We start from the raw sequence: 21577 nt of genomic DNA on the forward strand, positions 1-21577 counted from the left end.
ACCATCTTAACTTTTAAAATGCCAAAATCCTGAAGTAGGCAGCTACATATTCAAAACAAGGCCCTCATGTCTTACATACAGGACAAACTTGAATTTATATTACCCCAAAAGCATGTACAGTAGAAGAGATATGAGGCAGAGGCCATCCTCGGTAGCACCAGCCTTTTTCGGCAACTATAACAGCTTGCCAAAGAATTAATAGCATTTAATAGTATAGACCAGGATCCCATTGTGCAAGGCGCTGTACAAAGACAGAACAAAATGACTGTCCCTGCCCTGGCCCGCAAAAGCTTACATTACAATCTACGTAAGGAAGCCTCTCAGCAAAGAAATAAGACTTCTCAGACATCTGAATTTCTTTTAGGTAATTTGGCGCTCAATTATATCCTCCTACACCAACAGAAAAAAAACTCACCTTAGGGGCTGATTCACAGCTCATTGAAGTCAATGGGAATCTTTCTGTTAACGTCAATGAGCTCTGGAGCAGGCCCTTCTCCGCTGATGAAGTGTCCATTTTACATATGAGCGGGAATGGGTAAGGTCACATGCTCCCTGTTTGGGTTCATCAGTGCAGCAGCTCACATATAAACTTGTGTACGCTAAGGACTGTTCACCCTTCTGGCAAACAGACACTACACGAGAATGCTTCAATGGAACTTGTTAACCTGCAAGGCAGAATAAGGGCTGGCGTAGCCCGAAGGAGAGCGCTTGGGTGGCTAACAGGCTGGTGGTGTCAGCGCGCTGACACCCAGTGAAGCACAAGCAAGACTCCCTCACACTGGAGGCAGGGGTGTAAGAAGGTGACTTTCAGTCCTGGTTACCTTGAGAATCATCACCATACACAACAGTTCCAGCCCCCCAATCAGCCAACTTGCCAAGCGAGACATACGCAGATTTTGGATATGGTACAGAACACAGCCCCTGCTGTCTAGATACTCCCCCATCTGAGTCAGTGGGCAAGGAGGGCTCTGGCTGCACACACCCCCATTACTCCTTGAGGGGGCCACTTAGGGATCTGGGGCAAAATCAGTACTTGGTCCTGCTAGTGAAGGCAGGGGGCTGGACTCGATGACCTTTCAAGGTCCCTTCCAGTTCTAGGAGATAGGATATCTCCATGGCCAGATGTGATGGGGAGAACTTAGCATTACCCTTTCAAAGGCTGCAGTAACTTCTTCTTCTTCCTATCCCTCCCATCTATCTTAGGTTTTAATACTGTTGCCCATCACCATAGTATCTGATCTCCATCTCCCAAAAGCAACTTCCTGAGTCAATTCTTTTCGGGGCTCCCACTGGGAAGAAACAGCTCTGCTCCACAAGGTTCTAACTAGCCCAAATGAGTGAAACAAGATTTCAATTAATATATTGCACTACTAGTATAGTTTCTCTCCCATTCTCTAATGCACTATCAAAACCCGAACACATATCATCCATATCAACAACTCAACAACTATGAAATAATACATCAGGAACAAAGGAAGACAGAGTTTCTGAAGTATTATCATATACAAAGGTGCTATAGTGCTGGTTAATATCACCCAATCCTGGAATGTCTTATTACAAACAATAGCGGAATCAAACTTTGCAATTATACCCCCTTTGTGGTAGAAAACCCAGTGAGATTTGAGGGCAGCGTGACTATGCGAACAAGCAAATTATGAAACAGCAAGCACAGGTAAAACTAGTGTTTTGAACCACCAAATTAGTTTTAAAATGTTGTTTCTTTGTAAACAATGAAGTTGAAATGGGGGAAGGATAGCTCAGTGATTTGAGCATTGGCCTGCTAAACCCAGGGTTGTGAGTTCAATCCTTGAGGGGGCCACTTAGGGATCTAGGGCAAAATCAGTACTTGGTTGTGCTAGTGAAGGCAGGGGGCTGGACTCAATGACCTTTCAGGGTCCCTTCCAGCTCTAGGAGATAGGTATATCTCCATATATTATATTATAAAATGTTTGCATGATTGACTTAATAAAATAAATCAATTAAATTAAACATTGCCTTTTTATTACTAATTTGAGGTAGCCTTATACAGATGTGTTTCTTAGAATGCAACTTCATGTGCAACAGACATTTTCTATTCTAAGCCACTCATCACAAAGTATCTAGGCTCAAATTTTCAAAAGTATCCACTAATTTTATTAAAGTGTCTCTATTACTATCATCGTCAACTTGAGACACCTACTGGCCTGGTTTGCAGAGGTGCTGAGCCCCCACGATTATATAATAACAATAATAATTAATGGAGATATCCCATCTCCTAGAACTGGAAGGGACCTTGAAAGGTCATTGAGTCCAGCCCCCTGCCTTCACTAGCAGGACCAAGTACTGATTTTGCCCCAGATCCCCAAAGTTGCCCCCTCAAGGATTGAACTCACAACCCTGGGTTTAGCAGGCCAATGCTCAAACCACTGAGCTATTCTTCTCCCCCCCCCCCCCCTTCTGCAATGGGAGTGCTACAGCTAAAATCAATGGGAGCCCTGGCTGCTCGGCACCTTTGAAAATGAGGCCTGAAGTTCGTCGTGCAAAAAGGGAAGCATCCAAAAAGCTAGCTGACACTTAATATTCTAGGTCTTAATCTTTAAGAAAGAAAGAAATGATTGGGAAAAACTATTTTTCAGATGACTGTAGAAGAAAAAAAAACCTAAGGACAACCATCTCTTGCATCAGTCTATTAGCACATACAACTCAAGGCCATTTACTGTTCAAAATGGACCTTAAAGCAATTTATTTGTTATCATCTGTTAAGTATAAGTTTACACTAGCCATTTAAACAGCTTGTTGAGCCGTGTACAACACCCCTTTCACAAACACAATCACTCACCACTTGATGCATTCCTCTGTGTGCTCCTGACAAACCTACAGAGTGTTACTAGTCAAATCTAGCTTAGGAAACAGTTTGTTCCAGCAAATAAATTTCACATGCAGCCTGATATTGAGGATATATCTATGCTACAGTGGCTGCAACAGCACTGCAGCTGTCGCCCTGTAGTGTGACATCCTATATGGATGGAAGGGGGTTTTCTATCAATGTAGGTAATCCACCTTTCCAAGAAATGGTAGCTAGGTCATTGGAAGAATTCTTCCGTTCACCTAGCAGCATCTAGAGTGACAGCTAGCTCGACCTAACTACGTCACCCAGGGTGTGAAATTTCTCACAGCCCTGAGCGATGCAGCTAGGTAGATCTAATTTTTAGATTTGATCAGGCCTGAGTCAAGTTCTGCCTTCGGTTACTCAGGTGCAATCTCACAGGTGCCACAAGTACTCCTGTTCTTTTTACTAAATAATGAGAGATTCATGAGAGGTTGAAAGTGTTCAGCACCTCTCAAGATTTGTCACTAGGACTCTAATCCATCAAAGCACTAATGCAGATGCTTAACATTAACAAGTGCTTAAAATTAAGCATGTACTGAAATACCTTGCTGAACTGGGGCCTAAATAAGGACAAATTAGAGAGCATTTATTCAGCTATATTTAATAAGGTCTCAATCCTTCAATCCCCTGCATACTTTGGGACATGCTAGTAGTATGAACCTTCTCTCATTTCTTACATGCCTTGATGAGCAGTGAAATAGTTAACAATTTTGACATTTAAGATATCACTGGTATCTGACAGGTTTCAGAGTAGCAGCCGTGTTAGTCTGTATCCGCAAAAAGAACAGGAGTACTTGTGGCACCTTAGAGACTAACAAATTTATTAGAGCATAAGCTTTCGTGGACTACAGCCCCTTCTTCGGATGCATATCTGATGGTATCTGAGTTGGCTCCCATTGAAATAAATAGAGCTGTTCACACCTCAGAAGCTTTGTTTCAGGCGCTTCTCACACTTAGGCAAATACTGCTGCATCATTTACATGTGGGTCACATTTAAGGGTTTCTTCACAACCATAATATCTAGAGACTTATTTCTTTTCCCCGTCTCTCTTCAAACAAAAGATGAGGGCTTATCTACAACCTGCATTAGTCCACACTAGAGGGGAGTAAATTCTTGTGAGCCCTAGGGTGTCACTCACTGTCTGTGTGGACCCCGCTGGCGTGCACTAAAAATTCACTAGTGCATGTTAATGTGGTCCTGTTTCAAACAGTACTGTGTTAATGTGCATTAGGAACGTTCAGTGCATGCTAGCGGGATCCACATGGGCCACTTAGTGAGCACTACAATTTACACCTCTAGTACAGCATAACTTAGAGAATTTTTTCACTTCAAGGTCCCAGAAGCAAAGGCAAGGTTTTCATCCCGAGGCCAAAAGACCAAAAACATCAAGACACTTGATCACGGCCTTGGATAGACCAAGAGACTACTAACACTTGGACCACAGCTCAAAGAGCCATACACAGCTTAGACAAGCCCTGGGACTCTGGTCTGGTCTGCACTATAGACTTCTGCCAGGATAGCTGTGTTGATCGGGGTGAGAAGAGGTGTGATCCCTGCCCAATATAGCTATAGCAGCAGTAGCCTTTGTGTAGATGCAGTTATACTGGCAAAACAATGCTTTTACTGATATAGCTCATGGGGGGTGGTTTTACCAGTATAGCTGTGTCTATACTGAGAGCACTTTGCCAGTACAGTAGATCAGCATTCCTACATCGGTAAAGCGTTCCTAGTGTAGACATACATGCTGGAGAGCAATAGGGAGCTATGTCTTTGCTACCTTCACTCCTTTTCCCACACTTTGGGACATGCTAACATGAATAACCACACTGACTGCCATGGGGCAGCCTGAATGAATATGTACTGTTGTGCTCTACGGTATTATTTTATATGAAGAATCATATTACAAATATGCTGGTGCCGTGACAAGGCTAAACAGCATTTCTGTTCAGGAGTACAGTTGACAACAGAAATAAAAAGCCAATTTGCTTTGGTTTTTGGAACAACTTGTGAAGGTATTTATAACTGCTCACTAAATCTGCTGACATTAAATGTATATTTTCACACAGGGCTGTGAAACTTTGCATTAAAGCTCTAGGCCAGTGTGATGCTGGATCTATTTTTTGTTTAACTGGTGGTAGTTTAATATAAAACACCACGAGTAAGGGCCTCAAAATCCGGCTTTAATTTAGGAGGGATATTAAAATCCATATGTGACGTTGTGCAGTCTATATGGTTTTATAAAAACATGATAATAAGTGAATGTAATGTAACTGGGATAGTTTTAGAAAAATATGGTAAAAAGTGAATACAACGTAACTGGGATATGCTTCATGCAAAAGGTCTCTTGTAAGGTATCATTACAAAGCTTATAATCTACTGAGTGTGATCATCCGATTTGTATAAATGTACCACTCTTGTATCTAAAACTAGAAATATAAAATATAACTCTGTGGGCCTACTGTAATTATGTAAAGTGTGGGCCATTAAGGATGGTTTGGAATCTTGATGACTCCCATTATCTGCAGATGGCTGTGTTTACCTGTGAGTCTTCCTGTATATGTGTGTGCTGGCAAGTGAGTAATGAAGTCTTGCAGTGACATGCGATCATGTCACCTGAACTGGAATCCATCTTTAACCTGGTGCTTTTCCAGTGAGGGGGGGTGGAAACCCAGAGGGACAAAGGGTTCCCGCCTTATGCAAAAGATATATAAAGGGGTGGAAGAGAACAAAGGAGAGAGAGGAGCCATCATGAAGAATCCCCTAGCTATTATCTAAGCTGCAACAAGAGCTGTACCAGGGGAAAGAATTGTGCCCAGGCCTGGAAGGTGTCCAGTCTGAGAAAAAACTTACTGAAGCATCTCTGAGGGTGAGATTATCTGTATTTAGTTTGATTAGACATAGATTTGCGCATTTTATTTTATTTTGGTGACTTACTTTGTTCTGTCTGTTACTACTTGGAAGCACTTAAATCCTACTGTCTGTATTTAATAAAATCACTTTTTATTTAGTAATTTACTCAGAGTATGTATTAATACCTGGGGGAGCAAACAACTGTGCATATCTCTCTATCAGTGTTATAGAGGGCGAACAATTTATGAGTTTGCCCTGCATAAGCTTTATGCAGGGTAAAACGGATTTATCTGGGTTTAGACCCCATTGGGAGTTGGGCATCTGAGTGCTAAAGACAAGCACACTTCTGGGAGCTGTCTTCAGGTAAACTTGCAGCTTTGGGGGCAAGTGATTCAGACCCTGGGTCTGTGTTGGAGCAGACGGGAGTGTCTGGCTCAGCAAGACAGGGTGCTGGAGTCCTGAGCTGGCAGGGAAAACAGGAGCAGAGGTAGTCTTTGCACATCAGGCGGCAGCTCCCAAGGGGGTTTCTGTGATCCAACCCGTCACACCATAGAGTCCATTGAGAAGAAGGTTAGATTCATCCATATGGCTAGGTTTACTTCATAGGTTAGGCATAAAAAAAGTATAACATATTAGGACAATAAATGTTTCTCAAGAGATCTTTGGAGAAAGTCCTATAATTACATCATTACCGGACAAAAGGCCGATTATCAAGTACAGCACTTGATAAAAAATGTAAATTAGTTTGTTAAGTAATGAGTCAGGCTGGTCACTAGACGCAAGCTAAACTATAAAGATAAAGCTAATTTAGGGTCCATTCCTAATCAGTACTTTTGAGCAGGACACAGAGTAAATCTGCAGTATGGAGGCTTAATTGTGCAGTGCAGTTAGAGGAGGTGTTATTCCTTAAGCAGTAACAAATAGCTGTTTGCAGTGTTGTTTGTAGCTCTGTTGGTCCCAGGATATAAGAGAGGCAAGGCAGATGAAGAACAGCTCTGTGGAGACTTGAAAGCATGTCTCTTTCACCAACAGAAGCTTGTCCAATAAAAGATATTACCTCACCCACCTTGCCTCTGACAAATAGCTGATCAACTGCATATCTTGCAGGAGGAGAAGACTGGGCTGCCAAAGAGAGTGATCTTCCACTGGCGTGAAGGGGGCCAAGTCTCAAGAGTTGGCTAAAAAAAGCACAGAACCCATCTACACAGCAGATTGCTGGATGGGTCCAGGTTATTTACCCAAATGAACTGATTTAATCACATACATCTCTACCCCGATATAATGCAACCCGATATAACACAAATTCAGATATAACGCGATAAAGCGGTGCTCCGGGGTTGCGTGCTCCGGCTGAGCAAAGCAAATTCGATATAATGCGGTTTCACCTATAACGCGGTAAGATTTTTTGGCTCCCAAGGACAGCGTTATATTGCGGTAGAGGTGTACTAGCATTTAAAGGAAATACAGTGGGGGAAATCAATTAATATTGTTCAGTATTTTCTTAAATCACATATGCATTGCAGCTATATATGTTCCCTAATTCTCCTCTAGTTTGTAAAAGAGGAGTAACTTCATTGAGGTCGACAGCTATGCGGGTGTAAAACTGATAAAGAGAGAAGAGAATCTGGCTCATATGCCCTGGTCTTCAAAGGTATTTGGCCTCTTAACTTCCACTGATTTCAATACTAGTTAGGAGCCTAAATACGTTTGAGGATCTGGACCCATAGTCCCTAGTCTGTAGTCTTAAAAGAACGTTGTTGTGCTTTTCCAATTGAAATGAAATATATTTGTTAAGATAACAAATGCATGGTAAAGTATATTTAACTTACATAAGGAAAATAAAAGAGGAGGGGGAAAAATCTTGGGTAAACAACAAAACAATACAGCTTTATCTAATCTCAATAATTTATTGCTGCTTGTCTCTCTCTCTGTGTGTTTTACTGACAAAATAAAATAAATTGAATCAGCTCACACATGATAACATGCTCTTTCCTAACTCATACTAATTGCTTGGCTAATTGATGTTTGTTGAACTTTCTCCATTTCATTGAGTGATTAGGTACAAAGCTAACAGTTGACATCTGTAGGCGCTTAACTGGCGTCTGTAATTACTGTTAATGTTAAATAATTGTTAGTTAATTGGAGTGGTAACTGACTGAATAGAATCCAGATTGTGAAGCAAAAAGAGACCTAGTTAAATAAACATACATTTTCTGAGAAAACAACGGTTTATTACAGTGGAGTGACTAACAATAGTCTAGATACAGGAGGTCAACAGGCCTTTTCATTTATGAAATTTTATTCCAGAGTCCAAGTTGGACTTCACTAATCTAGAAGTAGTTCATGTCAAAATCTTTGTAATCAAAACACTCTATCCCAAAGAATTTTTCAATCTTATTTTGACTTGATTTTTGTGGTTTCTGTTATTTTGCAGTGCAATGCTGATAAGTCCTTCTGAGAAAATCAAATAGAGCTTAATCTACAAAATAAATACTGGAGCCAGAATAGATAAAATTATACTTTAGTAAATATTGCCGTTTTGCTCACTGATACCGGATTAGTTTGACTTTGCTAAAATCAACAGTTTCAAATACATTCTTAAAAGAACAGGATCAAATTCTGAGAAAAGGAGTAGCTGATAGTTTTATTACGCTGTAAGTAAAAATGGGCAAGGCCTCTTCAAATTACATTTGCAAATAATAAGTTTAGGCACTCCAATAAAAAATATCATTGCTCACAGTTACTTGTATTGTATTTTTAAAGCTTAATTTGAGAAATTATAGCTAATTATAGCTACTGTCTCTTCCACAGTTGGCAGCCCTAGCTCACACTCCTGCCCTGGAGAACTCTCCTCTAGAACTTTAGCTGTGGGGAAAGGGCACAGTGTAATTGTGCATGGGGAGAGGATAGAGTGGAAAGAGTACAGAGGAGGAGGCGGCTGTGATTTGAGCATAGGAGGGAGGATGGCATGCAGGTGTAGAGGGGGAACTATGCTCTTTCACTAAGGGCACCAGAACAATTCACCATGTAAACAGCTGGCTGTGCCAATGCATCTTGCATTCAGTAGTGCAAAATGTACTAATGCTGATGGACACAAACCGTACAGATGCAACAGAATGCAACAAGCTTCTTGTTCAGATAAAGCCTTCAGAACTCAAAATAACTAACTCTCTCTTCTAGAAATTAGAGCAAAAGGCAATCCCAAACCCCAAATCCCCCCCACACACACACTTTTTTTTTTAAACTCTGCTTTGTTTCAGTGTAACTTCAGTCTTTCTCCTAGTCCAGTTGGCAGCACTGCCTCATTACAAGAAACTTGGGGTCTTCAAAACAGCAAACCTCATCAAATGGTTTGTGATTTTCAGCCTAGCCTCTCATGGCAACATTTTCAGCCTAACAGGATGGCAACATTTAATGTCCTGGATATGGCCTGCCAGATGAATTCACCTTCCAATTCTGCATTAGGACTCTTTTGTGACCCGAAGCCCACAGACCCAATTTACAAACTCTCCTTAGGAGACGTGCCTTGGTCACACAGTCCCATTTAGGGAGTGAGCCCTTTTCAGAAGCACCAGAAAATGTTTCCAGGCAGGGAGCTGCTCTTGCAGTTCAATAATTCCTGGGGTTCTCTGGTCAACCAACTGGTTAGTTTCCAAGGGCAGCAGAGCCACCACACACATAGCACAGAAGTAGTAGGCTGGGAATGCACAGGCCACCCACTGGTAGATATACAGAGATGTGAAGGTGGCAGCCAAAAAAAGGAGGAGAAGGTGGTGGGTGGGTGAGTAGGTTGGGGAGGGTTGCTCTGGGTTCCTGAGAAGAGAGGGTAAAAGGCAGAGACAGGTGTATCTGCCTGCCCACTATGGGGTATTGGTGGTGGTTTTTTGCTATACTTAGGTATGTTGAGATTGTGTGCGTGCTTTTTGAACGTAGTGGTGAATCCCAATTACACTCCATACGGCAAATGGGGTGAGGTTGGTTCACCTGGAGTGAGAAGCACCTCTCTTCCACCATAGGAACGCCTGGGAACTGGATCAGGGAAGAGAAATATTTGTCTGTTTCACTTCCCTGTTTGTTTGCAAAAACAGATGTGGCAGGGGGTCTTAAAGAAATGACGTACCAAACAGACAGACATACACGAGAAACAAGAACACGTGCCTGTTTTTCTGGAGGACAATCTCTCTCCAGAACAACCTAAAAAGCCAGAGCTTGCCATGAGCCGCATTTCAGCCACCAGGGACAACTGGTAACCCGCACCTATCTATCTACTTCATGTTGAGAGACTAAATATTTCCCTGACAGCTGGCTTTGGCATTAAGGCAGATGGATTCATAAAGTTTACATGAACATCCTGTAAACAATTTGAACATAAAAAGCTGTAACAGCCTAACCGGGCTCCTGATCAAAGAAAACTTCAGGAGAGTGTACAGAATAGAACTTCAACAGTTTGAGAATCATTTTTTTCCCCCTTCAGGAAAGGCTATTTTCTGGGGAGAGGGGTTAACATACACTGAATACAGAGCCAGTAGGAGAAATTGCCTGCTCCAGAACTCTGACTTTGAAGTGTGTCTGTTATCAAAAGATAATGGAACTTCATTACTCTGGGAAATTACACTACAAAATTTGGTTAACAACATTCAGTACCTGGGCCAGGATTAATGATGTTAATGTTGATGCTTTCAGACCTCAAAGGAAAGTTGATATGTCCTTTTAAAACAGTGTTGGGGTACTGGCTCTGGGAGGGGACTCAGGGCTGGAGTTTGGGGTGCAGGAGGGGTTTTGCAGTTCTGGCTCAGAGGGGGCTCAGCGTGGGGTTTGGGGCAGGTTCAGGGAGCAGGTTCCGGGAGGGGGCTCAGGGGTTGGGGCTCCAGCGGCTCTCATTCGACAGCGGGCACAGCGAGGCTAAGGCAGGCTCCCTGCCTATCCTGGCCCTACACCACTCCTGGAAGGGGCCAACGCGCCCCTGAGGCCCCTGGGGGGTGGCATGTGGCTCCATGCATTGCCCCTTTCTGCAAGCACTGCCCCCACAGCTCTCCCAGCCAATGGGAGCTGCGGGGGTGGTGCATGCAGGCAGGAGCAGCGCGCGGAGGGAGACCCCTGCCCCCCGCCTCTGGGGCTGTTCTGGCTGTTTCCGGGAGTGGCGTGGGGGCGGGGTAGGCAAGGAGTCTGCCTTAGCAGCAGCCCCACTACACCGCCGGAGATCGCGATCGACTGGGAGACCCTCTAGGATGGATCAGTCGGTCGCGATCGACCGGCTGGTGACCACTGACCTAAGGGCATATCCTGCAATTAATTTTTATACTCAGACATAGTGATTGAAATCAACTAAGAGACCTACCAAACATCACTAGCACACTATAACCATGGACATACCTCTTAGTCTGCCAACTCCCAAATGAAAAAGCAGGTCTTATGGTTAATGCCCTGGACTGGCACTCAGGAGATCTGAGTTCAAGCCATAGCTTTACCGCAGACTTCTTGTATGCCTTTGAGGAAATCATTTAATCTCTTTATACCTCTGTTTCCTATTTCTAAAATGGTACTTCCTTTCTTGTACCATTTGGCTGTCTTGTTTATTTACATGGTGAGTAACATTTTCAAAAGCACCTGTTACTTAACAGCAAGTATTTAGGCATCTATCTCCCCAGTAGCAAATGAAGGGTCTAAATATCTTTTGAGGATCTGGACCTAGGAGCTTAAGTCCTATTTTCAGTGTCTTTCAATGGAATTTAGATTACTAAACCTCTAAGTGGCTTGAAAAATTTGCCCTAAGCTTTTTGCAGCAGGGACTGTGTCTTGCTGTGTGTCTGTATAGAGACTAGCACAAGGGCCTCTGGGTGCTACTGCAATACAATAACTAACCACATGATAATAAAAGGAATACAGTATATGACAAAGACCCAAAATGAAGGACACCACCAATTAATAATTAAAATGCAGTGGGACTCATTCCTTTTGTGCAAATAACTTTCTGTAGTATCAGTTTCACAATCTTTTGTTTCTGATGCAAATAATTATAAAACAATAAACGTGAGAGAACACCACATTTGTGTGGCAGGTAGATAACTTTGAGGGATATTTGAGAGGCAGGCCAGGGATGTATGCTTGTCAGTTTGCCATACCTTGTCAGATTGTTCAATCAGCCAGGGGCTTTGAAGATTTTCGTTGCGGTTTACCAAATGCAAATTTGACCTTTCTTAGACTGATTTTTATTGCTTCTGGCAAAAGGCACACTGGACAAAACAGGGGAAGAGCTGGCTTTAAAGCAAACAGCCCACTTTGCAAAAAAGAGAACTTGAACTTGAAATGCATCAAACTGACAGTTCTTTGACAGCCTAGTCAACCATCCATCCAGCAGACACTCAGAGGACAGACTAACAACAAACCACAGCCCATAATGAGAATCCCTGCACCTGTCTAGAAGCAATTATTGACATTATCTCTAAACAATGGATCTTTTTGAGATTGTTTTCCTGATATTTAGCAGTTTGAATGTTAATCCCTTTAACAAACTGTCCCCTATGCTGTTTCCATCCTCTTCCCCTTAATCTCTTTCTCCCAATGGGGGGACGAGCGGGGGGAACCCACCCAAAACAAAATGAAACCAGTCAGCCTAGTTTTTCAGCACCTGGATTTGCACTGATTCTCCCCCTTGTCATTCATGTTGCCAACAGGAATTAGCATATGGCTTGAAGGGGAAACTCAGGAGGAGAAAAGAAAGATGCCATTTTGATGGAAATAAGGGGGCAAAGGAATAATCTACCATCAACTAAAAAGCTTATTTGTGTATGGTTTCCCAAGCAAAGCTTCGAAAAGCCTATGTTGATTTTAGGCTACACAAAGAAACCCTAATCCTTTCAAGGGAACTAAATCACCAAAGAAAAGTACCTCAGAAGAAAAGGCTCCCTGTCAAGCATGGTTATTCACAACCTAATAGATGCCACAAATCAAACTGGGTAAGTAAACAAAAATAAGAATGTGGGCAATGTGTTTGATTCTAAAAAGAAAACGAAAGGAAGAGGAACAGGGGCCTAGTCTTCATCAATCACTTTTCATCCTTCAATTGAAGAGATCCCTTCAGCCTAGTTACAGGCTATCAGTCAGGAATGTTGATTCACTGGATTGGCTTCTATTCTATTCTGGCCCAGTCCCAAGAAAGGACTACTCAAATTCCAATGCTTTTTACAGCAAATTAGCAAAATAAAGGTGCAGTCACATGTAGTTTGGGAGTCTGGGGTCCCAGAACACACAAGTCTTCCTTTTTTTTTTTTTTGGTGACCTATTTTTTCGAGGGAGGAGGAAGGATGGCTGTAAATTCAAATTTAAATAGAAAAGCTAATATAAGTTTGCCAAGTTGGATAACCTATTTCGACCAAAAAAACACAACCCCTTCAGATTGTCCTTCAAAAGGATGTTAATACATAAAACAGGAATACCAATCCATAAGGCAATTAAAAATAGATATAATTCAATATTCATCAAAGTAATTTCAGAAGTAGTGTATCAGCATGGGAATCCCAAATATAAGGGGCTGCTTTATTCTCTCAGCTACACCCCCTGCAGCTCCATGGAATCAAAAGGTACAGAAATTGGCAGGATGTGACATTTTTCACATTTAAAAATGATCCAATAGGACAAACCAAAACAAAACAAACAAACCAAAAAAGCTCTATGCGAGAAACACACAGTATAAGTCACCATCCAAATTATTCACCTAGACGACAGAAAAGGCTTAAATTTCAATTTAATTAAGCCTATATTTTCTACTCAAACCTTGCTCCAGTGCTCCAATGAAATTATAATTTAAGACTGTATGAGACTAGAGCTGAAAGCACACACCTTCTTACTAAGCAATTATCATGCAATGCCACTAAACAGGTGTTATGGAGGGAGAGGGGTTGAGAGAAAAGATCAAATAGATTTTATGTAATTTAAAGCCTTTGAATTATACACCTTGGCACAGCTAGTGATTCAAGACTCTCTCCCCACCCTGCCCTCAAGAAGAAAAGCACCCCCACATTATTTTCAACAATGCTGCTTCAAATAAGCACTGCACAGAAGCCCACTGATACTGATTTAAGGCAAGTATGCCTTTAATGTACTGTTAAATCATTAGCCACTCTCTCTTTATATTGCTGTTTGGGAGATATGAATGGGATATTGCATATTTAAATGTGGCCCTCTATATTGTTTATTAACTTTACAGAAAGCATACGGCACAGCAAGCCATGGTTTATTACTATTATCCTGTGAATACTAAATGCTGGCTGGTTATTACTGTCAGCAGTACAAATTGGCTATTCATAATTCCATGTCTATCATGTAGCTGATGAGTAACAATCATGCTAAAACATTTTGAAAACTGTTACAGTTATTTAAATGAGCTTAAATTAAAGCCATTTGTAAAATAAACTATTCCCTAATATTGTTATTTAAATTAATTCTGACCGGGCAGGCAATGCATTATTTAAAGTCTTTATTTTACATTGCATTAGCAAAGCAATTATGAAGCATATAGAACATGTCTGAAACCAAGGGAAACATAAAAAGCACTAGCAAGCTGATTGCTACATTCCTGCACGACAAGTTACATTTTATCTCAAATTGAAATTGCCATGAAAAGAAATGCATGTAGAAAAATATATATGCTTATGGTAGGGATTGCAGTCTTACCTTTATTTGTAACAGTGTTGAATAGTTTTTCAGAGCTGGCATCAGATGCCTGAAATACCAATGAAAAAGAAGGTACATATTATATATATTATTAAAATATGTGTATGTATATTTATATACCTTAGAAAAACCAAAAACAGGTTGACAAAACAAGGAAGCTGATGAAAGCTGCAACTCCAGAAAAAGCATCCATAAGATGGTGCTATTTGGCTGTGTTTCACTGTCCTGCAGTGCAGATATTTATTTGGAAAGATTCTAGTTAATAAATTAAAAAATGATTCCTTATTCAACATGTTAGCTGCACACAAAATATATTTTTGTACTATGATACATAAGGCAACCCAACATGTCCTGACAATGATTTTGCAGCCTAGGACAGATACCATAATTTTGAATTACTCATTCCAGTCTCGTGTATTTGCAGTTCTGCGCGTTTCTTTCTTTTTAAAAATTCTTCTTTTAAGACCCAGTGTATTTATCATTTCATTTTTAGCACTTCAGACTTAGGCCAGTATTTGTCTGAATTGCTATAATGTGCTGTTTATTAAACAAGACATTATTAATGTTTAACAGAAATAGCTCAGCATTGGACTCACTTTGGTCAAAATAATCTAGACACTACTCACTCTGCATAAACTGATAACTAGTTTGTATTTTTCCATCATACCAGCTTTATCTTTGCTTTTTCTGAAAATATACCCATTTCTGAATTATTGCTACAATTTTCCCATTAGTAGACTGACTAATTTTATCAATAAAACAGAAACCTTATTTAAATTTCATGTAAAACAACTGTGCATCTCTGTTCCAAGGACTAAATGTTAAAGAGTCAGCCAAGGGAAAATATTCCTGTAAAGGTTCTGCTTACCAACAACTTACTTCCCTAAAATGTAAAAGTTCAAGTCTATGTGTCTGTTGTGCATGTGTGTACATATGCGGGTATATACCTATATACATACACACCCGTAAAGCCTAAATCTATACCATATCTGAATTTACAAAATCTACACAAAATAAGTCTATTAAAATTTAACAATATTTCAGATACAACATTATTTTGGGATAATCAGCTTTTTGACATTTATACAATTAAATGTACTTATGAACAAAATATTCTATTATGGGCATGGGGAAAATACATATTGCAAAATTTGTAAAATATTTTTAGTTTCTTGGTGTTTGGCTCTGATACAGCATTGTTTTCCATTTGCATTCAGTGAACAAAGCTTAAAAACATCCTGTACTTGGAAAGCAAGTAATTATACATATATACTTAAATCAGGAGGTCATTTCTGAGGTTGTGTCTAGCAAAATAAATTGACTAGACATATATTATATTACACAATACATTTTATATAAACTGATATATATATATATATATATATAGGTATATAGTCAGATCTATACAGAGATATACACACACACACACACACACACACAAATCAGTCTATATACAATGTATTATAATATAACAACACATGCAAGTATACATTAATTTAACATCAAGTTAAAGCATCTTCTTTATATTCTTCTTTATTAAAAATTGCTCCATTTGCTCCCAATTCTAAATGGATTTTGCCAGATTAGTATTGTATGTATTATTTAAAAGCTAAACTAGGATACTTCTTTCTGATTAAATACCTTGTAAACGTGGATTTATTATCCAGTGATGCTCTTCTTTAAATTAATGAAAATATGGGAATAAAGTACAAATTGAAAAGATCAAGGAAGCCATGTGTTTTAAAGAACAGTTGGACATTATTCCAACAAATTAGGAGATTTCTCCATGCTTTCATAAACGTGCCAATCATCCTGTTCTTTGATTAAAAACAATAGCCTTTCAGGCTGGATTTCATCCACAACTGCCTTTCTATATTCAGTTTCCTCTTAAAAGTCAAGTTCTTCCCAAATCATCCAGCTTTTGAAAAAAATCAAGCCTGAACTACTTTTATTGTAAAAAATTGCTTATAGCTTTTGAAATTCTTTTATTACAGCATTTCAAAATGAAATAGCCTAGAAAATGTGTGTGCTTCCTAATTACTTCCCCCCACCACCACCAACAATGGAAAAAGAGGGAAATATTTTTTTAAAGCTTGATCTTTTGGTGGGAAAAAAAAAACTTTTTCCCAAGCTCAGAATATCCAGGTGACAATTTTTTCCGGTCCATTGCAAAACACAAGAAACACCGCTGTGAAGTCTGTCTGTGACATTTGTTAGACCTAATGTGGTACATAATACATTCTGCATGAACAACCTTTACACCTCAACCCAAATTAGGGATGTGATTATTAGCACGGCTATACAATAAATTAAAGACAATTTTACAAAGACAGAGGTTGCTAGAAAGTGAATACCTCTTTTGCCTTATTAACTGCATTGTTGAATCTGACAGTACCAACTTAAAAAAGAAAAGAAAAACAAAAACCCATCAGCACCGCATGTGTTACCATGCAAATGGTCAGTAAGCACCTTGTTAGCTCGAACAGCAAGTTAGAACATATTTTTAAATATGAAGCTTCATTAAGGTTAACAGCAAAGTACACAACTAATAGTAAAAAAAAAAAATCATTGTCACCAAACATGGCCCAATAATTAATTCCTATACAATTATTCCTTTCTTTACAATTAGTAATCAGCCCGATCAAGTGGCACCTATACCTAACAAAAACAAAACATTTTCAAAAAGCATTCAATAGGAATGCTAAAAATTCACTAAAATACAATGCCTGTAAGTGTTCTTGACTTAAAATCTCTTGCACGTCGACAAAGAAAACCTATTGGCAGCAAACAATAGTGTTTTTACTTTGTGGCTGATGATTTGAGGAAGTATGTTGTCAGATCTGGATTTTTTTAAGAAATGGAGACTGACTGGGATATTGGAGACATTTCCTTTCCAGGAGACATGAGAAAATGTGTGTTCATTCACTACCATCCAGATGATTTCCACTGTTTGAGTCCTATCCGAGTGGCTAATGGACAGACACCATATCTGGAGGTGTCATCACATTTCTGGAAACCCGTGTGAGGCTGTATATAGAACGCAACAGAGGGTCCTGTGGCACCTTTAAGACTAACAGAGGTATTGGGAGCATAAGCTTTCGTGGGTAAGAACCTCACTTCTTCAGATGCAAGCAAGCATCTGAAGAAGTGAGGTTCTTGCCCACGAAAGCTTATGCTCCCAATACCTCTGTTAGTCTTAAAGGTGCCACAGGACCCTCTGTTGCTTTTTACAGATTCAGACTAACACGGCTACCCCTCTGATGTATATAGAACATGCACTATGCTAGTAAAACGTCTTTTTTCTTTTCACCATCATCGTCTAGCCTGTCCTGGATAGTGGGAGAAACGATGCTGAAGCTGATTATAAACCGCCCTCTTTGTACTTTGCTTATTTCAGTTCCCAAGCACAGCTTAGCCCTACAACACGAATGACAGAAGCCAGCAATCTCTGGGCCAAAAAAAAAAAAAAAAAAGACCTAAAGAATAATCTTCTACCCGCATCTCGGAATTGACTTTCATTCAAGGGGATGTATTCCTACACCATGTCCTGTCCATACAGAGAGGCTGGGCGCCTCCTTAGCACAGAGGCTGGTTTTAAGTACTTGCAAAGACACCAACTCTTACACGCGATACTTTCCAACCTCGCACCCCGCGCACCTGTCCGCCCCCCGGGGGGTTACATCCACGGGCCGAGGCTGCTTCGCATCCGCTCGCTCCTCCATAGCGCGGGGACGCCTTTGCCGTTTTCTCCCCCTGCCTGCAAAGCCCGTTAGCTAGGTGCGTGGAAACGGAGCTGCAGCCCCAACTTGGGCAGCGAAGCCCCCTCACTCTTATGTTCAGAGGGAGCCTTTGCGTTCACCCCCCCAGCCCACGGTGCGATCTATTCCCAGCGGTAGTCCCCAGAACTTGGGGCACCTGCCCCCCAATTCCTCCTCCTCCGATCACCTTCTCTCTCTCACACACACACAAACTCCACCAAATATCAACAGTGAGGGAATGAGCCAAAGGTTTTAGAACAAATAAGGCTGAGAAACACCCAGGAACCACAGACCTGTCAACAGTCCCCCCGTTCCCTCCAGGTCTGGACCTAGGGAGCAGCAACCCCAAATCCAGCCCAAGTGCAAACCACCCACCCAGGCCGCTTGCCGTGCCGGGCGCGTCCCAACAGTCCTGTGCCAAGCAGCATGAAGAAGCCCAAAGCAGGGATCCCCGAGGCAAAGGGGATATGAAGGGGATCCACGCGCCCCTTCCGTCAACTTGTGCCAGTTCGGTTTTGGGGGGGGACACATGTTCGTTAAGAACAGGATCCAGACTGGGGCGAATCTAAAATTGCACATGCTTGAACTGCCCAGCCATCCTGAGTCCTGTCCCAGAGGGTCCCACATCCTGCTGGGAGGGTGGGGTCGGAACAGAGATGGTGATTTCGGACAGAGGACCCCCTCTAACCACACAGAGAACATTCCCCCCCTTCTCCACACACCCCTCTTCACCCAAAGGAAGGGGATCAATAAACCCTCAACACCACCAAGTGCGGGCAAAACACTTCGCCATTAAAACCGGCTTCGAACCGGCGCAACCTCCCCCCAGGCTGTCAGGTCTCAACCAGGTCCAACCCTCCAGCGGAGAGTGGAAGATGCAAAGTGGGGGAGGGAGGGGGCATTTACCTGATCGCAAAGGGTAAAGCGCTACTGACAGCCCTAAGTTCATTTTTGGTGCGTGCGTGTGTGTGAACGCGCGTGCTCCAGTCTCCAGCGAACTCCGATCCAACTGGGCTTTTTAAAAAACAAAAACAAAAAACAAAAAAAGTCTCCAAGCGACACCCAAACTAATCCTTCAAAGGCCAATTCCTTCCAGGCGGGGAACCCAAACCACGCAGCCAGCCATCCTTGCTGGAGAGCGAGAGAAGAGCGCAGAAGAGCCCCCCTCTCCCGGCAAGATGGTTCCCAGGGAGGAGAGAGAGGAGGGGTGGGTGGGTGGGTGTCAGCGGGTGCGGGGAAAGCAGCGGCCGCGGAAAGCTAATGAAGCAGCAGCGGCAGCAGGACAAAGAAAACCATGTGCAGCAGCAAGCCGGGGGGCAGCGCTCCAACCCGCGCCCGGTGCCCCGGAGACGAGCCGCTCGGAGGAGCTCCGGGTCCCAGGCGCTCCCCCACCCCGGACTCACACACACCTCCCTGGGCTGGGGAGCAGCGCGGGGGCTCCAGCGGCGGCTGGGGGCAGACGGGGGCGGGCGGGTCTTTTTTTTTTTTTTTTAAGTCTTTGGATTCGTGCCCCCCTCTTCGGAGACAAAGCGGCTCCCCCGGTCCCCCCGCGCCTCGCTCTCCGGCCGCCAGGTTCAAGTGAATTCCATTGGAAACAGCGGCTCAGGGGGGTGACCTCCGCCCAGCCCGACGCTCCTTCCCCGCCACGCGGCTCTACACCCGGTAATCCGGAGCCGGACGCGAGCCCCGCCGGAGAGGCTGCGAGCCCCACGCGCTGCGCCGCACAAAAGAAGGCGCCCGAGCGCCCCCCGAGCTCCTGCCGAAGGGCTCCCGGCGAGCGGCCGCATAGGAACCTCTCCTAGTGCCGCCCCAGCGCGCTGCAGCGGCCGCCCAGGCGCACGGGCTCGCCCCCCCTCGCCGTGTCTAGCCAGGAGCGCTCCACATTCAGAGACTCCGCCGCCTTCCGAGAGGGACTTCCCACCCGGCCTCTGCTCCTCCCCTCCCTCCCTCCCGCCCGCCTTCCCCGCCCTGCTCCCTCCTGCTCCGCCACCAGCCCGATATCCAGTCCTGGCCGGGGCACCTCTGCCTGGCCGCCTGCGCCCCAGCCTGACCTCTCCGCGCTCTGCCCCACTGCGTCCCAGCCTGTCCTCCCTATGCCTCCAATCTGTCCCACTAGGGTTAAACGCACCTGCTCCCCTCCAACCCTGGTCCTGCCCTGTCCTACTACACAGCATCCTGACCGCCCTGCTCAAGTGCCCACCACCCTCCTGACTCCTACACGTACCTACCTAATGCTTTGTTCTACCGGTATCGTGTAGCTGTGGAGAAGCGGATCCCAGAGGTTGCTTTCTCAACCCTGGGGGCAGGTGCATAGCTGGTGCCAGGGTGACTATGTTTCTGCAGTAAGTGAAGCTGGACCTGATACCTGAGAGTATGATATACGGATGCATGTTCTGGCTACAGGGCTCAAACGCCAGAGGAGAGTTGCAAGGACAGGTAGATGCTCACACAACAGCTCTTGATTTTCCACTTCATGTGAGGCACAGCACATGAACAGAGCTAAACATCTGGGCATGCTGCTTCAGTGGAGTTATAAAACCAAGGCCCTGATCACTTCTGCTCCTTAAAGATCCCATGGCACTTTTAGCAAACGTAGGAATCTTATTCCTACTAGCCTGGCAAAATGCAAACTTGAGCTCCAGTTTTGCCTTAATGTCTAAAGCACTCCATTAATTTCAACAAGGAAAAGGTATTTGACACTTCCAGTCCTAAACTGTTGTGTAGTATTGCTGCCAGCTGCTAAACACATTCAACTCCACAGCTGGCTACATTCCAGGGGTAGGTGAAGTGAGCCCATTTGTGGGTTATACCCACTACAGTTAAGATTGCAGATGAAGGTAAATGGTAATTGGTAGAACATTTGAAAACCTGCACAAGAAAAGATGCTAGAAATTGCATTGTATATTACCTAATACCATACATGCACCAACATACTGAACACATTATTACTGTATAAAGAATTAGACATTTTTATCCCCTAGGAGAAATATGTCATTGGTTTTTAAAATTACACCCAGAATTCTGAAGTGTTGACAAATTGTGAGTGCCTCGCTTTTGGGTGACTAAACTGAGACACTTTGGTCTTTGAGATTAAGCAGACACTGCAGTGATTCTTTTGTTTTTGCACAGACTTCTGCTATTGGAGTTCCAACACCAACTGTTAGCACCACCAGGCACTATATTTATTAATCTAGCCACTGTACACCCACCCTCTCCCAGACGCTTGGGAAGATCCATGGCAAAAATAAAAACACAAATACATTATTATAATTACAGCTGTAATAATTAACTCAAACTACACAGTAGTGGTTAAGCCTCCTACAAAGTTAGCTGAGCTGGAGATGGGAAGAAGTGGAGATGCTGAGAGGTATATATCATAATGTTTCACGGCTACAGTGGGGAGTTCTCTAGCTCAGTGGTTCTCAC

General features: G+C 42.8%; 1 protein-coding gene across 11 annotated transcripts in view; it reads right to left on the reverse strand.

The window, feature by feature from the left end:
* AUTS2 (activator of transcription and developmental regulator AUTS2) overlaps nucleotides 1-21577 on the reverse strand; it is a 966537-nt gene that overhangs the window by 71260 nt on the left and 873700 nt on the right. For 10 of the 11 annotated variants that reach the window (XM_008178896.4, XM_065573290.1, XM_024099737.3 and 7 more), the window contains one exon: nucleotides 14394-14442. In XM_008178896.4, coding sequence (XP_008177118.1) covers nucleotides 14394-14442 — 49 coding nt within the window. Of the gene's footprint in view, nucleotides 1-14393; nucleotides 14443-16747; nucleotides 16792-19057; nucleotides 19483-21577 lie in introns of those variants that run through there. The other variant, XM_065573291.1, reaches the window with a different exon arrangement.

This window comes from Chrysemys picta, chromosome 19, assembly GCF_011386835.1.
Source record: "Chrysemys picta bellii isolate R12L10 chromosome 19, ASM1138683v2, whole genome shotgun sequence".
Taxonomy (NCBI): domain Eukaryota; kingdom Metazoa; phylum Chordata; order Testudines; family Emydidae; genus Chrysemys; species Chrysemys picta.